Source organism: Gadus morhua, chromosome 23 (genome assembly GCF_902167405.1).
Source record: "Gadus morhua chromosome 23, gadMor3.0, whole genome shotgun sequence".
Taxonomy (NCBI): domain Eukaryota; kingdom Metazoa; phylum Chordata; class Actinopteri; order Gadiformes; family Gadidae; genus Gadus; species Gadus morhua.
In genome coordinates this window covers 9,997,108-10,017,183 of record NC_044070.1, presented here as the reverse complement: position 1 = coordinate 10,017,183, position 20,076 = coordinate 9,997,108, and the positions used below count along the sequence as shown (strand labels likewise).

At 41.9% G+C, this 20,076-nt stretch overlaps 2 protein-coding genes across 4 annotated transcripts; both read right to left on the bottom strand.

The window, feature by feature from the left end:
• Window positions 1–373: 373 nt before the first annotated feature.
• LOC115537137 (sialic acid-binding Ig-like lectin 14) lies at window positions 374–13,878 on the bottom strand. Of its 3 annotated transcripts, none has more exons than XM_030348839.1 (9): window positions 13,320–13,878; window positions 12,506–12,655; window positions 11,512–11,901; window positions 4,009–4,263; window positions 3,647–3,907; window positions 3,280–3,400; window positions 3,153–3,213; window positions 2,300–2,460; window positions 374–2,177 (listed from the first exon to the last, which is right to left on the bottom strand). In XM_030348839.1, the coding sequence occupies exons 2-9, from the start codon at window positions 12,558–12,560 to the stop codon at window positions 2,105–2,107; spliced, it is 1,377 nt and encodes a 458-aa protein (XP_030204699.1). In that variant the 5' UTR covers window positions 12,561–12,655; window positions 13,320–13,878; the 3' UTR covers window positions 374–2,104. The 3 variants fall into 3 exon arrangements, with proteins under 3 accessions (XP_030204699.1, XP_030204700.1, XP_030204698.1); XM_030348840.1 differs by having other exon boundaries at window positions 12,506–12,584; XM_030348838.1 differs by lacking the exon at window positions 13,320–13,878 and having other exon boundaries at window positions 12,506–13,283.
• Window positions 13,879–15,214: 1,336 nt separating this feature from the next.
• LOC115537657 (B-cell receptor CD22) lies at window positions 15,215–19,833 on the bottom strand. The gene is made up of 8 exons (XM_030349702.1): window positions 19,824–19,833; window positions 19,597–19,653; window positions 18,714–18,755; window positions 17,546–17,755; window positions 17,159–17,419; window positions 16,810–16,930; window positions 16,690–16,741; window positions 15,215–16,081 (listed from the first exon to the last, which is right to left on the bottom strand). The coding sequence occupies exons 1-8, from the start codon at window positions 19,831–19,833 to the stop codon at window positions 15,821–15,823; spliced, it is 1,014 nt and encodes a 337-aa protein (XP_030205562.1). The 3' UTR covers window positions 15,215–15,820.
• Window positions 19,834–20,076: the final 243 nt, after the last annotated feature.

The window sequence follows — 20,076 nt, the reverse complement described above, 5'->3', positions numbered from 1 at the left end:
GAAGCAACCCGGGCTTCCCTAACGCCTTAACAGGGCCACAGGCTGATCGACTCCATGCCTCTATGCATCGATGCAGTAATTCATGCAGAAAGAGCCAAGAACCAAGTACTGAGTACAAGAACGTACTCAGGGGCGGCCTTCCCTACAGGCGGGTTAGGCGGCCGCCTAGAGCGCCATCTAGAGGGGGAGCGCAAAATAGTGCGTCCAAAAGAAAAAAAAAAAAAAATCTTTTCTACATCCCCCCCCCCCCCCCCCCCCCCCCCGTCAACAATCGCTCCAATCGCTACATACTTCCCCCCCCCCGTCAACAATCTCGCCTAGAGCGCCAAATGTGCTGGGGCCGCCCCTGAACGTACTTTTCAGAAAGCCGACATTTCTGTTTAAAAATCTTTATTTTTTACCGTTCTTACGTAATATTCAAGTTAAGGCTGGAAACATTTCACTTTGGGTGTGATCAATCTATAAAATATTAGTTTCCCTTTTTAAATGGAATTATTGAAATAAATTAACTTTTCCATCGTATTCAAATGCATTGATATGCAACTGTATGTTATAAATACATAGCAGGCAGCAGATAGTGAAGGGCTGAAGGCAGGGGGACGCAAAGGGGAGTGAAGCAGCAGGGTGTAGGCCAGGGGACCCCAGTGAAGCAGGGTGTAGGCCAGGGGACCCCAGTGAAGCAGCGGGGTGGAGGTCCAGAGTGGAGGTCCAGGGGACACCAGCATGGGTGAATACTTTTTAAAACATGTTAACATTGAGGGCATTTAGCAGTCATTTTAATCAAAGCAACTTACAATAAGTACATTTGTCAGAAGAAAGATAATCAATATATCGCTGTCGGTACAGGAGGATGTTCAGAAACAAGTGCCAAGCACTAAGAATTGTTAGGATAACCCATTCCCTATACAACTGATTTATGTATAACATTGTTGTTGGCTATTATAACATTTAGGTTTATATATTTACAACCTTGTTTATAAAATGGTCTTCGATCTTTTAGATCAATGATGTTGATAGATGTGCAACAACAAGCAGGACTTCTGATGATTAAGCCTGTAGAGCCAAGTGTTGAGCGGAGCTTTCATTTGATGTTCTATTTAAGTAACAATAGCCTATATTGTGTATTACAGAATAGTCCTTTGTGAAGACTCAAGTCGACCTCTCATACTGAGTTCTCAGCTCGGATATTTTCCACACTACTTCTGACTTCTGGTGATACTTTTCCTCGAAGAGTCTGTGTTTGCATTCGGAATGCCACTTAATATTCCCGCTTTTTTATCAGCGCCACGGTTTCAACACATAAAAGACACAACAAAGGTTTAGTACTGCCTTGCGGGCGAATGAACATGTATTGGTCAGCCCATTCATCTTTAAAATTTCTGTTTTCGTGGTCAACTTTCCTAATTTTCGAGCAAGCCATTTTCTCATTCCAAATCACTCTTCCGGTAAACAAACGATTTGATTGGCTATTTTTTGAGTGCCGCTATTACGCACATGCCGTGACAGACGGAGGGAGGGGGGGAGTTCGGCGAGTGCATGATCTCCGCTCTGTGAAGATCTTTGCTTTTTGCTGTTTTTATGCTGTACTACGACTATTCTGCCTTTAATTTGTAATTTAGTGAGGAATGTCTTTATTAACATAATCATGCTTTGTATAGTGAAATCATAAAAAAAAAAATCGTATTATTTTAAATTGGTCAGGGGTCCGGATAGGACCGTCACTTGGTCCGGACACGGACCGCGGTCCGCCGTTTGGAGATGCCATTTTAAAGTCTACGTGTGATCAAAACATGTGGACACATTTGGTAGTGCTGGTGCACATTGATGACGTAATTTACCTGCAGTTCTTTATCATAGTTCACTTGGTCTTTGTGCATTCAACATGGTACCGGTAAGTGTCTTATCGTTTGCGCCTTGGACACTATTTGTCTGTAAATATCTGATTGTTTGAACTGCTATAGTTAGATATGTTAGACATTCTTCATAAAGCTAATTCGTTTCACTGTCATGAATCATGCATTTAGCTTCAATCTTAATATGGGGGGTTGGTCACTTTTGTTGTTGACCCAATTATTGATAGATTCAATCAGCAAGGTTGTTTGATTCAAACGCTGGGTTTTTTTTGGACAGTGCTGTACATCTCTGAGGTTTCTCCCGACTCTGTCTGGTCACAGTCCCTGAAAAGAAAACATCAAAATAAATAATAAGAAATATTCTTGCGTTCTTCTTTAGATTTAGGTTGAAGTCCCAAACCTTGAGGATTTCTATTTTCTCTCTAGTAATACCAAGAGCTGCTTACTCAGCGACAGCATTGGATCTTTGAAACTGGACCGCAGAGTAAAGGACCTGCTCTGTCGGATGTGATTGGACATGAGAGCCAGCCGACTGGTGAGGAGGCACTTCCTGGGTCTCTGAGCGAGGGAAGTTGATGAAGGAATACTGCTGTTCTCTTGGTTCTCCCTGTGCCGCAGGAGCAGAGTGATTTGCAGAGATGAGACATTGTATCACGCAGCAACAGGAAGTGACTGACAGAGCGAGAGGACAGAGGAATACATGTAGAAAACCCATGACCCTTGGTGTGTTTGTAAGGTCAGAAGTGAATATGGTCAGAAGTCAATTAGGTAAGAAGACTATAAGGTAAGAAGTCTAAGGTCAGTAGTCTCTTGTTTTGCAGGAAAATCAAGCAGCTTCCAAGGGCTGTGTGATTTTAGCATATTCATAGATTCTAGCATTAATGAGTGAATCCATCTTTGGGGGTTAACATTTTTCTAGCATGTCCTCTAAACTCGCCGAGTTCCCTCCAAGAGTTGAGTTGAACGTTAAGCCATGGCGCCTCCTCATGGTTTCCTTTGTTTATGAATTGAGATTAATGACCTATACATTGTTAAACCCTTTGCTGACTTTTTATCAGCTTTGTTTTGTTATTGTGTAACAAAACAAAGCGTGAGATGAGATGAAACCTACGACTGCATGCGTAAGAAAGAAGAACAAAGAAGCCCCACCACCATTTACTGTGTCCCAGCAGCAGCCCCAAACACAACCGGTTTCCTTTCTTTCTCACTTTTTCAATTCAACTCTCGAAGTATAGGTTTCACCTGTGTTCCACTGTGTTGGTAAAGGATGTGTTGGTCAAATGGCTTCCTGTTTCTCACCTCTTCTGTGGTATCTGGCCTTCCTCCCTGGTCACGTGCGTTTCTGGAGGCCCTCCTTCTTCTGGAAAGAGAAGACGAGTTAAAACAAGAAGTGAATGCATGTCTAATGATAGAGAGAATATCTCACCTCAACCAGAGGAAGATGAGGAAGAGTACGGTGGCCAGGAAGACTAGAACAGCTCCTAGAGTTGCGGCTGTTATCACTGATGGTGATGGGGGTGATGATGATGATGAGGATGAGGATCTCTCTGGAAAATATGGACCAGATTTAACAGTTGGAAAATTATTCATTTGTTTGAATTGACCATAAGGAGGATATACACCGGTACCAGAAGCAATGTCTATTTATGAAAAAAATATTGTAGTTTCTGTCCCCTAAACTATATAAATACAAGAAATCAAAGATTCTTATTGATATGCAAATGCCTCTTTACATTTACAATGCCTTGTGTTTTTCTATGAACAATGAGGATTATTTTGAAAACAACCTTTACCTTTCACATTAACGGACGACCAGGTGGAGTTATGATGTCCGATTGCATTATGTGCTTGGCAGTAATAGTTTCCTCCAAGCTCAGATTTGATATTAGTGATGGTGTAGTTCTGTCCTGATCCTTTCACTGAGTCATCATGTTCCTTGAACCAGGTGAACTTAGCTGCTGGGTTAGCATCACTGCTGCAGCTCAGAGTCACTGAACTGCCCTCCTCTACTTCACCAGAGGGACTCACGGTCACTGAGGGGGTCTTTGGAGCATCTGTTAAGATACATTCCAATATTATATGAATTACTAACAGTTTAACACGTAGTTCTTGGCCCTAGTGGTCAATAAGATAACATACTGTGGAGTTGACTTACACACTGAAGGAGTGGGAAAACTTTCAAATCCTTTAACAGCACATGCATAGCTGTCTTCAGAGTTAAGAATGGCCCTGTCGTCCTTGAATCGTCCACTGTAGTACCTTCCTGTTCCTTTTGTGCGTGCTGTTCCTGCATTCTCTCCATTCCTGAACCACTTGTAGGAGGTGGTAGTGATATCACAAATACTGTGACATTCCAGGTCTAGCCAGGTAGGCTTGTCCCTGTCAAGAACGACCACTTTCACCTGCAGATCTGTGACGGAGAACAAACAATTGTAATGTATTCAGCCCTAAAACCATAGTATTATTGTAGCACTAGGTCTCAAGGACGCTGAGGAGCAGGGGAGGGTATAAATACAGCAGCACAAGGCTGCGGCCTCCCTTTGTACTAAGCCTGGTTTGAGTGTTTGGTGAACCGATCGCCAAGGCAGCAGCGACAAAAGGTAGTGCATTAAATTGTGATTTTAACATCTGCTGAAACACTGCATTTTATATAGCTTCCTTTCCATGCGTTATTTATGTGTATTTAATGTAATGTATTTGATTAATCCACTACAGGAAGCTTGGGCCTTTCGTGTTGTTCTTATGTCCTGTTTAAGTGTTTGTAGGACGGCGATCATGGACAGCAGCTATTAAAGGTCCCATGACATGAAAATCTCACTTTGTGAGGTTTTCTAACATAAATATGAGTTCCCCTAGCCTGCCTATGGTCCCCCAGTGGCTAAAACTTGCGTTTGGTGTAAAACGAGCACTAGCTGTTCTGCTCGCCTTTGAAAAAACGGAGGCTCAAGCGCGCTGATTTGGAATGTCTGTGCTCATGACGTCATGAGGAATCTCGGCTCCTCCCCTTACTCTGCCTGGCCCGCCCAGAGACGTTGGCCCGCCAATGAGACTCGACCGTGCGAGCGCCATATGTGTGTGTGAATACACACACTGTAACGCAAGTGTTTCTTGTCGGTTCTTTGACGTGTCTTGTATTTCCACAACGAGACTGTCGTGGGGGTTATCTGAGCCATGTTTGAGAAGGAATTGGGGGAAAGGAACTTTGGTTTGACTCGCTGAAGTACATGAACTGCGACATGCCGCCGGTTGCCGCGAGGCACCATCGCCCGGCAGCGGGCAGCTGGCAGCAGGCAGCGCGCGGTTCAGTCGACTTCAGGTTGATGTGAAAGTGGAAGAACCAGAGACGTCGCAGAACCCGACAAAGTCGTTTGTGATTCATAATATCGTCTGGAGGCGCACACAATATATTATATGATATAGATATCTATGTATTATATGATATTATTTAGATATAGAGCTCCAGGACTGTAACGCAAGTGTTGTACACTTCCTTGTTATTTGGCGCATAACGCGTCGGACTCTCGTCTCTGGTATTTCTACAACGAGACTCGTATTGGGGGTTATCTATGTACGGAAGAGGATTAGGGCCACACATGTAAAAAAAAATTAAGTTCTGACTTTATTCTCAGAATTCTGAGAAAAAAGTCAGAATTCTGACTTTAATCTCAGAATTCTGAGAATAAAGTCAGAATTCTGACATTAATCTCAGAATTCTGAGATAAAAAGTCAGAATTCTAACATTAATCTCAGAATTCTGAGATTAAAGTCAGAATTCTGACTTTAATCTCAGAATTCTGAGATAAAAAGTCAGAATTCTGACATTAATCTCAGAATTCTGAGATTAAAGTCAGAATTCTGACTTTAATCTCAGAATTCTGAGAAAAAAGTCAGAATTCTGACATTAATCTCAGAATTCTGAGAAAAAAGTCAGAATTCTGACTTTAAAGTCAGAACTACGGGTATCTGTAAGGACCAACCTCCGTGGGAGAGACACTTTGCTTTATGCAGTAGGAGGAAACCTATGGAAGTCCAAGAAAGCCACAATCCGGCCCTAGAATGGCGCGGTAAAAGTGCACGTCCCATAGCCAACTCACCAAGCTCACCAAGTCCAGTATTCAGAATTCAAAGCATTTATTCACAAATACGTTCTATTTTTTTGACAAGCGGAGCCGACAGTCCTGTGCAAGTATGCACATTAGCCATGTGCGCCAAACAGAAGATAGACGCAATGTATAGAACTGATTGTTGTGCATTGTTGTGGATATGTAGGCTGGTTAGTTGTGGTTGTTTGTGGTCTTAGTGAAACAGCTTTGCCTTGGAGTTGGAGAAGTTGGAGTGATTGTGTGAATGTGCGAGAGAGAGCGCACCTGCCGTGGTGATGTTGGGCTTGTTGTTGGCTTATATGTGATCAATGATGTATCTGTCTGATCGTATTAGCTGTAGATGGATGGTTAAATAATGTCACAAGAACGGTCATACTGCAGGCTCTTATTTGCAAATGCACTGATTGTGTGCCTGTCTCCGATATATAATATATACCTGGCATTTATTCAGTTCATGTTCTTCTGAGTGCGCAAGAACTGTGCCAATTATTGTCGTGTTTGCATTGTAATGCACAACTTTGCCCCTCCCTGTTATAAAATAACGTGCATCCCAACAACTTTAGCCAATGCAGGCTCCTATTGCTATACCAGTTTAATGTGTGTGCGTGTGTGTGTGTGTGTGTGTGTGTGTGTGTGTGTGTGTGTGTGTGTGTGTGTGTGTGTGTGTGTGTGTGTGTGCGTGTGTGTGTGTGTTGTCATGTAGGCTATAGATATAGATTTATTGTCTTGGCTTGCTTGCATCCATGAAATATTGTAATGGTAGCCTAGCTGGCTACTGCATATCGAGAACAATCTGGGGATGAGGGCATCCCCGAATATTGACGGGTATTTCGAACACTGCCATCTCAATATATAGCCTAACATATACAAATATATCAGTGTACTAGACACAAATGTATTTTCCACTAGCTAGTGGTGGTCATTACATTGTAGTGAAACTAGTAAAGACAACACAGCTTTATGTTACGGCGAAACATGGAGGCACTGCAGCTCTAGTCTCGACAATGCGTTACTTTAGTCTGGTATTTCTCTTCACTGATTGGTTAGACAGCCTTCAAACTTAGTGGTCAAGCAAAGAAGAGGGAGGGCTCGTTCTGCATACCTAATAGCCGGAGTGAATAACTAATAGCCGGAGTTAATAACTAATAGCCGGAGTGAATGACTAATAGCCGCGGCTATTAGTCATTCAAAACCGTACGGAATTCTTGCCAAACCGCACAGGTTTTGCACTTTTACCGCGCCATTCTAGGGCCGGATTGTGGCCTTCTTGTCTTTCCATAGGTTTCCTCCTACTGCATAAAGCAAAGTGTCTCTCCCACGGAGGTTGGTCCTTACAGATACCCGTAGTTCTGACTTTAAAGTCAGAATTCTGACTTTTTCTCAGAATTCTGAGATTAATGTCAGAATTCTGACTTTTTTCTCAGAATTCTGAGATTAATGTCAGAATTCTGACTTTAATCTCAGAATTCTGAGAAAAAAATCAGAATTCTGAGATTAAAGTCAGAATTCTGACTTTTTTTCTCGGAATTCTGAGATTAATGTCAGAATTCTGACTTTATTCTCAGAATTCTGAGATTAAAGTCAGAATTCTGACTTTTTTCTCAGAATTCTGAGAATAAAGTCAGAACTTAATTTTTTTTTACATGTGTGGCCCTAATCCTCTTCCGTATCTACGGAAGAGGATTAGGGCCACACATGTAAAAAAAAATTAAGTTCTGACTTTATTCTCAGAATTCTGAGAAAAAAGTCAGAATTCTGACTTTAATCTCAGAATTCTGAGAATAAAGTCAGAATTCTGACTTTAATCTCAGAATTCTGACTTTTTTCTCAGAATTCTGAGATTAAAGTCAGAATTCTGACATTAATCTCAGAATTCTGAGAAAAAAGTCAGAATTCTGACATTAATCTCAGAATTCTGAGAAAAAAGTCAGAATTCTGACTTTGAAGTCAGAACTACGGGTATCTGTAAGGACCAACCTCCGTGGGAGAGACACTTTGCTTTATGCAGTAGGAGGAAACCTATGGAAAGAATAGAATGGCGCGGTAAAAGTGCAAAACCTGTGCGGTTTGGCAAGAATTCCGTACGGTTTTGAATGACTAATAGCCGCGGCTATTAGTCATTCACTCCGGCTATTAGTTATTAACTCCGGCTATTAGTTATTCACTCCGGCTATTAGGTATGCAGAACGAGCCCTCCCTCTTCTATGCTTGACCACTAAGTTTGAAGGCTGTCTAACCAATCAGTGAAGAGAAATACCAGACTAAAGTAACGCATTGTCGAGACTAGAGCTGCAGTGCCTCCATGTTTCGCCGTAACATAAAGCTGTGTTGTCTTTACTAGTTTCACTACAATGTAATGACCACCACTAGCTAGTGGAAAATACATTTGTGTCTAGTACACTGATATATTTGTATATGTTAGGCTATATATTGAGATGGCAGTGTTCGAAATACCCGTCAATATTCGGGGATGCCCTCATCCCCAGATTGTTCTCGATATGCAGTAGCCAGCTAGGCCATAACATTACAATATTTCATGGATGCAAGCAAGCCAAGACAATCAATCTATATATATAGCCTACATGACAACACACAAACACACGCACACACACACACAGACACACACACACACGCACACACGTTAAACACACTGGTATAGCAATAGGAGCCTGCATTGGCTAAAGTTGTTGGGATGCACGTTATTTTATAACAGGGAGGGGCAAAGTTGTGCATTACAATGCAAACTCGACAATAATTGGCACAGTTCTTGCGCACTCAGAAGAACATGAACTGAATAAATGCCAGGTATATAGCATATCGGAGACAGGCACACAATCAGTGCATTTGCAAATAAGAGCCTGCAGTATGACCGTTCTTGTGACATTATTTAACCATCCATCTACAGCTAATACGATCAGACAGATACATCATTGATCACATATAAGCCAACAACAAGCCCAACATCACCACGGCAGGTGCGCTCTCTCTCGCACATTCACACAATCACTCCAACTTCTCCAACTCCAAGGCAAAGCTGTTTCACTAAGACCACAAACAACCACAACTAACCAGCCTACATATCCACAACAATGCACAACAATCAGTTCTATACATTGCGTCTATCTTCTGTTTGGCGCACATGGCTAATGTGCATACTTGCACAGGACTGTCGGCTCCGCTTGTCAAAAAAATAGAACGTATTTGTGAATAAATGCTTTGAATTCTGAATACTGGACTTGGTGAGCTTGGTGAGTTGGCTATGGGACGTGCACTTTTACCGCGCCATTCTAGGGCCGGATTGTGGCTTTCTTGGACTTCCATAGGTTTCCTCCTACTGCATAAAGCAAAGTGTCTCTCCCACGGAGGTTGGTCCTTACAGATACCCGTAGTTCTGACTTTAAAGTCAGAATTCTGACTTTTTTCTCAGAATTCTGAGATTAAAGTCAGAATTCTGACTTTAATCTCAGAATTCTGAGAGTAATGTCAGAATTCTGACTTTTTATCTCAGAATTCTGAGAATAAAGTCAGAACTTAATTTTTTTTTACATGTGTGGCCCTAATCCTCTTCCGTAGTTATCTCAGCCAAGGTTGAGAATGAATTGGGGGGAAAGAACTTTGGCTTCGACTCCCTCAAGTCAAGAACATGAACCACGACAAGGAGGAGAAAGGGATCTTTGCCGGGCAGCGCTTAGGCACCTCCGCCTCCGGCGGTGGTCCCTCAGCGGGGCTCAAGCGGGGGACATTCGCCGCCAACAATCCCTTTCTCCTCCATGTCGTGGTTCATGTTCTTGAGGGAGTCAAAGCCAAAGTTCCTTCCCCCCAATTCATTCTCAACTTTGAATGAGATAACCCCCAATACGAGTCTCGTTGTAGAAATACCAGAGACGAGAGTCCGACGCGTTATGCGCCATCACACCAACAGCAGAACGGTTATCCAAATAACAAGGAAGTGTACAACACTTGCGTTACAGTCCTGGAGCTCTATATCTAAATAATATCATATAATACATAGATATCTATATCATATAACATATTGTGTGCGCCTCCAGACGATATTATGAATCACAAACGACTTTGACGGGTTCTGCGACGTCTCTGGTTCTTCCACTTTCACGTCAACCTGAAGTCGACTGAACTCCGCGCTGCCTGCTGCCGGCTGCCCGCTGCCGGGCGATGGTGCCTCGCGGCATGTCGCAGTTCATGTAGCCTACTTCAGCGAGTCAAACCAAAGTTCCTTTCCCCCAATTCCTTCTCAACCATGGCTCAGATAACCCCCACGACAGTCTCGTTGTGGAAATACAAGACACGTCAAAGAACCGACAAGAAACACTTGCGTTACAGTGTGTGTATTCACATTGATGTGGACGTTGAAGAACCAGGAACGTCGGAATATCGGCTCACACAGCTTTTGGCCGTGATAATATGTATTATATGATATAGATATCTGTGTAGGCTATATGATAATATTTAGATATAGAGCTCCAGGACTCCCGTGTGTTCTAGAATATTTACAGAACACGGCTAAAGGCTGTGTGCGCCTCGCCATTGCGATACATCCACTGTAAACAGAGCGCATGGTACCGTCCCTGGCTGCAAGCTGCTCAGGGCCACACCCCCACCCTCCTCCTTGACACGCCCACCGAAACAGCGCATTTGGGGGAAGCTCAATGTGCGACTGGCTCGGAGTGGCTGTAACTCTGCACCACGGCTGAATTTCAGGAACGTCTTTGAATACTGTGTTAGTTGCCCACTAATACCTATATTAAAGAATACATAAAATAGCATGTCATGGGACCTTTAACAAAAAAGTTATTACTTGCCCCTTTGTTAACATTTACTGTAATTGCATTTGAATGTATCTTAATTAATTTATTAATTGCATCAAATCTGTTTACATTTAGGCTAGCCTTTATTGTATATTTTATAACAGCAAGAAGCTAGGCCACGATTTTATTTGTGCTGCATTATTTCCTTTGGCTAACGTTGTTATTATTGAGGGCCGGGCAAGCATCATCATTTGGGCCAGGCACGTCAGTGTGAGGCAGGCTTATGGTTCTCTGTAGATCTGTGGCCTTTGTGTGCTGTGTATTAGTTCAAGTGTTATTGTGGTGCTGATTTGATACCGTCTGAGTTTGATGTGTTTTCCTCTTATTCTTGATTTGTTGTGTTAGCTGCATGCCCCTAATAGTAGTAGCCCAGTAGTTTGTATTGGATCTCCTCAGCCCTGTTTTGCCTCTCGCCGGTCATAGTCCCTCCATTATGCCCTATTCAATCTCTTATATGATTTATTATTATGCCCTTCCTGTGTTGCCATTAGATACTGTGTAGATTAAAGTATTATACATATTACTACATCAGCCTCTGGTGCTTTTCACCCTGGACCCATCCCTGTTTTGGGGACCCCTCACTCCTACATGTGAGGGTGGCTTCATCAAGACTCTATTAACGTGTTATATTCTAATAACCCATTACACACATTAATGGTATTAAGGGAATAATTATCATCACTAATTCCCATTTTGGCCACATTAACATGATATTATTGTCACGTTTACCTGTCACAGTTAAGTTCACTCCAGGGCTGCCAGTATATCCCCAATCTGTTTGTGCTGTCAGTATCCAGAGCTTGTACTCAGCAGAATCACTCGGTTTCAGGTCTTTGATTCTCAGGGTACACACTCCAGAGCACCCGGACCTGATACATCGGTCTTCTCCACAGCTGTATTCCACCCTACCTTTATAGTCGGTTTCTTTTTCTATATTAACCGGATAATTTCTGTCTATCTTGGTAAACCACAGTGATTCCAGGTTTATGGGAGAGCTCTGTGATTTAGATTTGTTGGCAGGGTATTCATAGTTGCAGTTGATATCAACCGTTGATCCTTTTGAAGCACAGATATGACTCGATGTGTAAGTAACCTTCCAGTCAGTTTTACCCTGTAGCGCTGTAAAAAACAACAAGCACATCTCATTGAGAAAGAACAAACATTTAATGTCAGGAAACTGCATTTTAATGTTCTACACCGAATATTCAATTTAAAGACCTGGATGCAGTATGCAAAAGGAACTCCATTAACCCCTGAAATGTTCAGATTATAACCAACATATCTGTACTGATATCTGAAATGATACCAGCGTAAAAAATGAAGTGGGCAGTTTTCCAGAATATTAACTAAATGAGGAGTACAAATGACACAGAACTAACGTATGGATAGGAAATATTTTACACTTTAAAAAACTTTTTTTCACAGACTCAAATATATATAGAAAAATAATGTATAGGCGTATGAATAGGCTATTTTTGGCTCCTTTTCTAAGCTTTCCCCTAATGGGATATTCTTCTGGGCTTTTTTGTCCTTACTCAGGACATATTGAGGATACAAATTCTGTTGAGTTTGTTTCAGTTCTAATTCTAGGTTGACCCCCATTTTGGCTTAAAAGGGTTGGATTATTAAATGTGAATCTCTTTTCATGTTTGTTTCAACCTCTCTTAATTTGGTTTTCATGTAAAACAGTTAATTTAAAGGTTCAGAATGTAATTGTACCAACCTGGTATTAACAGAAGGAAAGCTAGAAATCCACTAGCTGCTGATTGAAGAATCATTGTCACGCCGTCCACTCCTGCCACCTAGTGGGGGCAAGTCTCTTCATTCATTCATCTCCTGGGCTCTAAACCCGTGGGCAATCCTCCATCAACACCTATAACATCAACGCCGGATCTCCACAATCATCGCTAGATCGTTGTTTAACGCTTAACAGTAAGTACCACGTCCCTGGCTCTCCCTATGTCTAGATTGCCTAGTCCTTGTGTTCGGTCCCTCGCCCAAACAATCTCCTCCCTGTGTAGTGTTGCCGAACCCTTGCCTGTCTGACTACCCTCCTGTCTACCCTCCTGACTACCCTCCTGCTGTCGCCGAACCCTCGCCTGTCTGTCTACCCTCCTGTCGCCGAAAACTCGCCTGTCTGACTCCTCCTGTCACCGAAAACTTGCTTGTCTGACTACCCTCCTGCTGTCACCGAACCCTCGCCTGTCTGTCTACCCTCCTGACTTCGAACCCTCACCTGTCTGACCGACCCTCCTGTTGCCGAACCCTCGCCTGTCTCAGTAAAGACGCTTTAATTGATTATGCGTCATCAGCCTCCCTATGTGTCGAAAATTTGGGTTCACTATACTTGAACTGTATACTTCCCCATAACATTGATAGTTTGTCTCTCACACTGTCGCTAGAGATATTCAAACGTATCTGCGCTAGGGTTTAAAATGACAAATAAAAAAGTAAAATTCACATCAATGGTAATTTATCTGAGATAACCATCAAACGTATCTTCCCATGTATTTAATATATATCGCATTAACTCTTACCTGCTAGGCTTGATGTTTGAATGTAAAGGTTGCTAAGCATTTCAAGAAATAACATCTAGAGGAAGGAAGCTGGCCTGACGCAGAGTATGTTGTAAGCATATTTTGATAAGATGGTACACGAAAGGGGAACATTCAAAGACTTCTTCCTGTTTACACAAATAAGCACCAGAAGTAGCATGAGCTACTGAGCCTCCTTCAGAATCAAATGCAAGACGAAGAGAAAGAAGACCTTATTTGGAGCAGATTCAATAGATGGTCCAGCTCCACTGAGTCACAACGTTTTGTAATCAACAAGACGAGGTGAAAGGGGTGCGGGAGTTGCTAGGACGATCTCAAATGAAGGTAGCTGTACAGAAATGGCCCGGTGTGATGTGCCCTATGTGAATGTCTTAATAGAGCTCTAAAGGCTGTACCAACAGTACTTCTGTGTAAGGACCCTAAACTGTCCTCAGTGATTATGTTTTTAATTTTCTGAGCTTATGACACTTACCATCATTAGCTGTGGTAAAATGACCCTGACTGTAGATCTGGAATTCCAGACATAAAGCTCTTGCATGGCCTCAAGTTGAATCCAGCATGATACCACCAGCACGGTGGTCTCATGCTCTCATACTTCAGAAGACGATATCAATGTGACCACTACGGCTCTAATCTGACCCAAACTCTAACTAAAGTCAAAGCAGAATATGGCTACATCATCATGTGTTATATAAACCACACTTATGTATTTCCACTTTGTAGATCCAGAAAATGTCGACCTTAAGTCTAAACTATCACTGATCATTCATGTTCAAGTATTTTAGGAACTGTAGGAGCCAGAATGAAGAAGGAGAAAGGTTTCTTTTACTTGGTAGTTTTTGTTTTCCTCTGAGTTATATCCCTCTAGTCGCTGGACCATGCGGGTGACCTTGACATCTATATAAGGGCGACCCTACCTGGGGGGAGGGGCTTGAGCAGGAAGACACAGTCTTTGACCTTGTGCCAGAGAACCAAACTGAACCCTTGATTATTTTTGCAATCCTTATGTTGACTTAACTGCAAGAACTTTTGAGTTTTGCATTTTCATTTAGTCTAATTAAACCAATTGGAATTTTCATTAACCACTGTGTGGCTGAGCCACACAGTGGTTAATTATGGACAAGAGTTAACCACAACAGGAACTGTTTATTCCCAGTAGTGTGAGGCTGTCGACGTGCTCATTTGTCCAACACCCATACAGCACCAGTCTTATCGTCCACAATAATCTCACACTCATCCTTTCCGTTGCATCTGTGAGTTTGTTGAAATATGCTTCTATTCATATTCATACACTGGGACAGCTTGTCACAAGACACTTCTGAAAGACATTCAAGCTAGCATTTCCATGGTCATCTCTTTAGATCTCCTCATCTCTTTTCATCTCATTACACAGGATGCGATGTCATAGATGTATAGTTTGGACTTGTTCTTCAACCTGTGGTCATCAGCAGGTTGAATACTATGTTGATGGTTCATCTTGTCTGCAGACCCCATCAGTTAAAAAGTGTTAAATGTAATTCAGTTCTATTTTGTTTCTTCACTAATCCTTACGATATGAAGGTAAAACGAGAAGTTGGCCTTTGAAGCAGGTCCTGCTCCATGTCACCACACACTGTTCTCTACATGCACATCAAAGTAGGTGTTTGTGCTGTAGCAAAAAATAACGTGATGCCTACTGCGGAAAATACACTACATTTCTGATGCATGGATGTTATGGTGACATTCATGTACACAACTTCTCATGAATTAAATTAACATTGGGAAAATAGAAATGTATAGTAGTGGACAATGTTTAAGTAAATACTTGTAGGCATATAAGCTTCTCCTGTCCAAAAACACTGTACAATAATTGTTGAAGAAAAAGATTCAGTCTGACCTTCTGGTTAAATATTGCGTTAATGTTTAATGAAGCATGGTCATTGTTAGAGTTACAAGACAAATAAGATGTACTTTTTTCTTCAAAGAACAAAGGATAAGATACACGGGTCATATGGGAACAAAAGTACAGAAAACAATGTTTTATCTATAAAAACATATTGATAAAGCGTAACCATGTCTCGGGTTAGGGTTACCCATCTCTCTAACCTGATGACTAAACGTTACACAGTTTATATAGAATCAGGGGAAGGGAGGAGTACAGAAAATGTATTGTTTTGCAACTGTTGAAGACACTCCAAGAGGGGGTGTCTGTCATCATCTGTTGGAGACACTGCACTGCATGTTGTAACTAGGGTTTCTCTAAAATGGTCAGCTTTAGTTGTGGTCCTTATTATTATTATTATTATTATTATTATTATTTTCATATTGTTTTTAGTCTAGCAGCTCCCGTCCCTGTCCCTGAAAAGAACAGAGAATATATTAACTGCATTCCCATGTGAAGCATCGTACATGGATACAAAAATGTCTTTGCATCCTAAAGGTCTCAATTAGGCTGAAGTCCCAAACCTTGAGGTCTATTTTCTCTCTAGAATTAAATTTTCTGATTATTCAGCGGCCTCTGAATAATTCTTTTCAGCGGCCGCGTTTGGTCCTTGAAAGTTGATCGCAGAATAAAGGACCTGCTCTGGCTGATCTGATTGGACATGGGAGCCAGCCAACCGGTGAGGCACTTCCTGTTTCTCTGAGCGAGGGATGTGGATGACAGAATAGTGGACTTCATCCTGCTGTTTCATTGGTTCTCCCTGTGCCGCAGGAGTCGAGTGATTTGTCCGAGATGAGACGTCGTACAGAGCATCGGGAAGTGACTGACGGGGAGAAAGGACAGAAGGAAACATTTAGAAAACCCTTGACCGTTGGTGTGAGTGGTCCCACCGTTTAGATTGGACCTCAGGGGAGGTAATCGCTTGGCTGAAAGAATATTTAGAGACTTGCTTACTGTCACAGCCTCTCCTGGCACCAGAAACCCTTTCTACAACTTCCTCTTCTCCTACAACCCCTGAATCCCCATGATTCAGATTTTCCTGACCTCTCCAAGTTCCCATCATGTTGGCAGGAATGGCGCCACTGGCTGGAGGAAGCGGAGCCCCTGTTCTTAGTGTGGATCGACCACAAGAACTTGGAGTAAGGTCACACCTTATCCTTCTCCCGGTCCCCTACGCCCACTCCCGGGCCGCATCGCCCCTGGTCGGACATCTCCCAGGACTTCAGAAGGGGACTACCCCCTTCTGAAGCACCGTTCTTACAGTGTAGGACCGATTTTCCAAGATGGTGCACTTCATTCCTCAGCCCAAACTACCTCTCGCAATTTGGCTCCTTGCTTCATTTGTTCCTCGCTTCATTGGCTGAAACAATTTGAAGTTTCACATGTGTTTTTGTGGAAGATGTGTTTATAAAATGGCTTCCTGTTTCTCACCTCTTCTGTGGTATCTGGCCTTCCTCCTTTTCTGGAGGCCCTCCTCCTCCTTCTGGCGCAGAGAAGACGAGTTAATAACAAGAAGTGAATGCATGCCAAATGATAGAGAGAATATCTCACCCCAACCAGAGGAGGACGAGGAAGAGTATGGTGGCCAGGAAGACTGCAACAGTTCCTACAGATGCAGCTGTTATCACTGATGAGGATGATGATGATGATGAGGATGATGATGAGGATCTCGCTGGAAAATATTGATCAGATTTAACGCTTTGAAAATTAATTCATTTGTTTGATAGACCATAAGAAGGATTTACCGGTACCAGAAGTATTCCATTTGATGAAGAAATATTGTTGCTACTGCCCCCTAAACTATATTCATTAGACGACTTGTTACTGCTGTTAGTGAGGTTTTATTCAAGTGATTGGGTTATCTTTCAAAAATGAGGATTATTTTCAAAGCAACCATTACCTGTCACATTAACGGACGACCAGGTGGAATTATGACGCCCGATTGCATTATGAGCTTGACAGTAATAATGTCCTCCATGCTCAGATGTCATATCACTGAGGGTGTAGTTCTGTCCTGATTCCTCCACTGAGTCGTCTTGTTCCTTGAACCAGGTGTACTCAGCTGCTGGGTTGGCATCACTGCTGCAGCTCAGAGTCACAGAACTGCCCTCCTCTATTTCACCAGAGGGACTCACGGTCACCGAGGGGGTCCTTGGAGCGTCTGTTAAGATACATTCTATTATAATATGAAGTATCAACAGTTTAAACATTAAATGTACGTGGAGTTCTCAACCCGATTGTTCCATAACATCTGGCTTCATGTCAGTGCACTGTGGAGTTGACTTACACACTGAAGGAGAGTGAAAACTTTCAAATCCTTCAACAGCACATGCATAGCTGTCTTCAGAGTTAAAGAAGCCCCTGTAGTACCTTCCTGGTCCTGCATTCTCTCCATTCCTGAACCACTTGTAGGTTGGTTTATCACAAATACTGTGACATTCCAGGTCTAGCTTGGTAGGCTCGTCGCTGTGAAGAAAGGCCAATTTCACCTGCAGATCTGGGACAGAGAACAAATAATTGTAATGTATTCAACCACAAAACCTGAGTATTATTGTAGCACTTTGTCTCATAGGACGTTGAGGAACAGGGGAGCGTATAAATACAGGAGCACAAGGCTGCAGCCTCCCTTTGTACTAATCCTGGTTTGAGTGTTTGGTGAACCGATTGCCAAGGCAGCAACATCAAAAGGCAGCGCATGCAATGTGATTTTAGCATTTGCCGTAACAATGCATTTTATATTGCTGTTGCCTCCATTCAATTATTCTGTAAAACAAAAAAAAATATTACATGTCACTGTTTTATTTTAACTTCCCATGTTTTATTTCTGCTCCATTATTTTCTTTGGCTAACGTTGTTATTATTGAGGGCCGGGCAAGCATCGTCATTTGGGCCAGGTACGGCAGTGTGAGGCAGGCGTAGGGTTCTCTGTAGGTTCTGGGTCTGTTGCTGTGCTGTGTTTTATTTAAGTATAATTGTGGTTCTGATTACATATTACCATATCAGCCTCTGGTTCTATTCACCCCGGACTTGTCCCTGTTTGGGGGATCCCTCACTCCTAGTGAAGGTGGCTTCATCAAGCATCTTTTAACGTGTTAGATTAACGTGTTTACCTGTCACAGTTAAGTTCACTCCATGGTTAATAGTATATCCCCATTCTGATTGTTCTGTTATTTTTGTCCTGAACTGGTACTCAGCAGAATCACTCTGTCTCACGCCTTTGATTCTCAGGTTACACGTTCCATAACACTTGGACCTGGTATGTTTATGATCATGACAGCTGTATTCAACCCGACCTTCATAGTCCGTGTCACTTCCTATATCAACTGGCTGATTTCTGTCTTCTTTAGTGAACCACAGTGTTTCCAGGGCTGTAGCATAGCAGTGCTTTTCATGGTAAGGGTATTCATAGGTGCAGCTGAAATTAAGCGTTGATCCTCTTAAAGCGCAGACATTACTCGATTTGTAAGTAGCTGTCCAGTCATTATCACCCAGGAGCTCTGTAAAAAACAAACACATCTCATTGAGGAAAAACAAAACATTTAAAGTAATTGAAACTGCATTTTAATGTTAAATTCTGACTATTGCATTCAAAGACCTGGATGACCTACATTAACAGATGAATATTCTCAACAACTTTAACCTATAGCTTTCCTATATTGGCTAACAATTCTGTATTGTAATCAATACAGACTTGAAATTTCAAACAGTTAACGATACCCAATTTACATATTGATAGGATTTTTTATTTTGAAAAATACAATTTGGATAAAAGCACTTGAATATACAAACTGGTGTTCTTAACTAAACACACCATTCAGAAGTTTTAATATTTCGTTTTTATCTCTTTGCAACATGGGGATTGAACCTATCTTCATTTGGTTGTCATGTGAAACAGTTAAACTAAATGTTCAGAATGTAAATCTACCAACCTGGTATTGACAGAAGGAAAGCTAGAAATCCTCTCACTGCTGATCCAAGGTTCATAGTTTGTTCCTTTCACTCTGTTGCTCTAGATATATATTAAAACACACCTGCAGGTTTTAAAAATCTTTTTTTTTAAAGTTTGTATAATCTACATCAATGGTAAGTTGCTAGAGCAAACCACAATACATGTCTATGTCTTCCAATCAGTTTGAATGGTTATCCTATTGATTCTTAGTGAATTTGCTTGATACGCAAATTTTTAGCTCACATGTTAAGCAGTAAAACATTCATGTTTTTAGCTGAGAAAAACATTAAATGTTTTTTTATTTATTTAAATCTTGCCTCCTTTTCTTTTTATGTGATTGTTAAGATTGTTAAGCGATTAAAGTATGATGAAGTAAAAATACATCTTACTGTCGCGGCGGCCACTGGTATAGAACAAAAACTCAAGAACTTCGTTCCTCTTTTCCCCTTATACACGCACCCAAGTTATCGTTAGCTACTGAGCAAAGGCAAGAGGGAGAGAAAGCAGAAATACTTTCTCTTCAGTCAAGATTCAACAGATGGTGCAGCTACTTTGAATTACATAACTGCCCTATTCTGGGCAAAACTCAACCGCAGTCGAAGCAGAATACGCCTACCTCGTTGCATATTAGAAAAACAACATTTGGATATTTTCTACCTGCGTAGTTCAAGATAATATCTTAAGTCTAAACAAGGGTCAGATAGGTCTTGTTTCCTCTGTGGGCATGTGGTTTCACTTCCCTTTGTGGGTGGCTGAGGCAACTGTGACGATGGCATGAAGATGATGTCACACCTTGTTATAACGCTTTGGTAGAGGTCGCTGCCTCTGTTGGTCACTAGTTTGATCCTGCAAGGCGGATGCAGTGACAG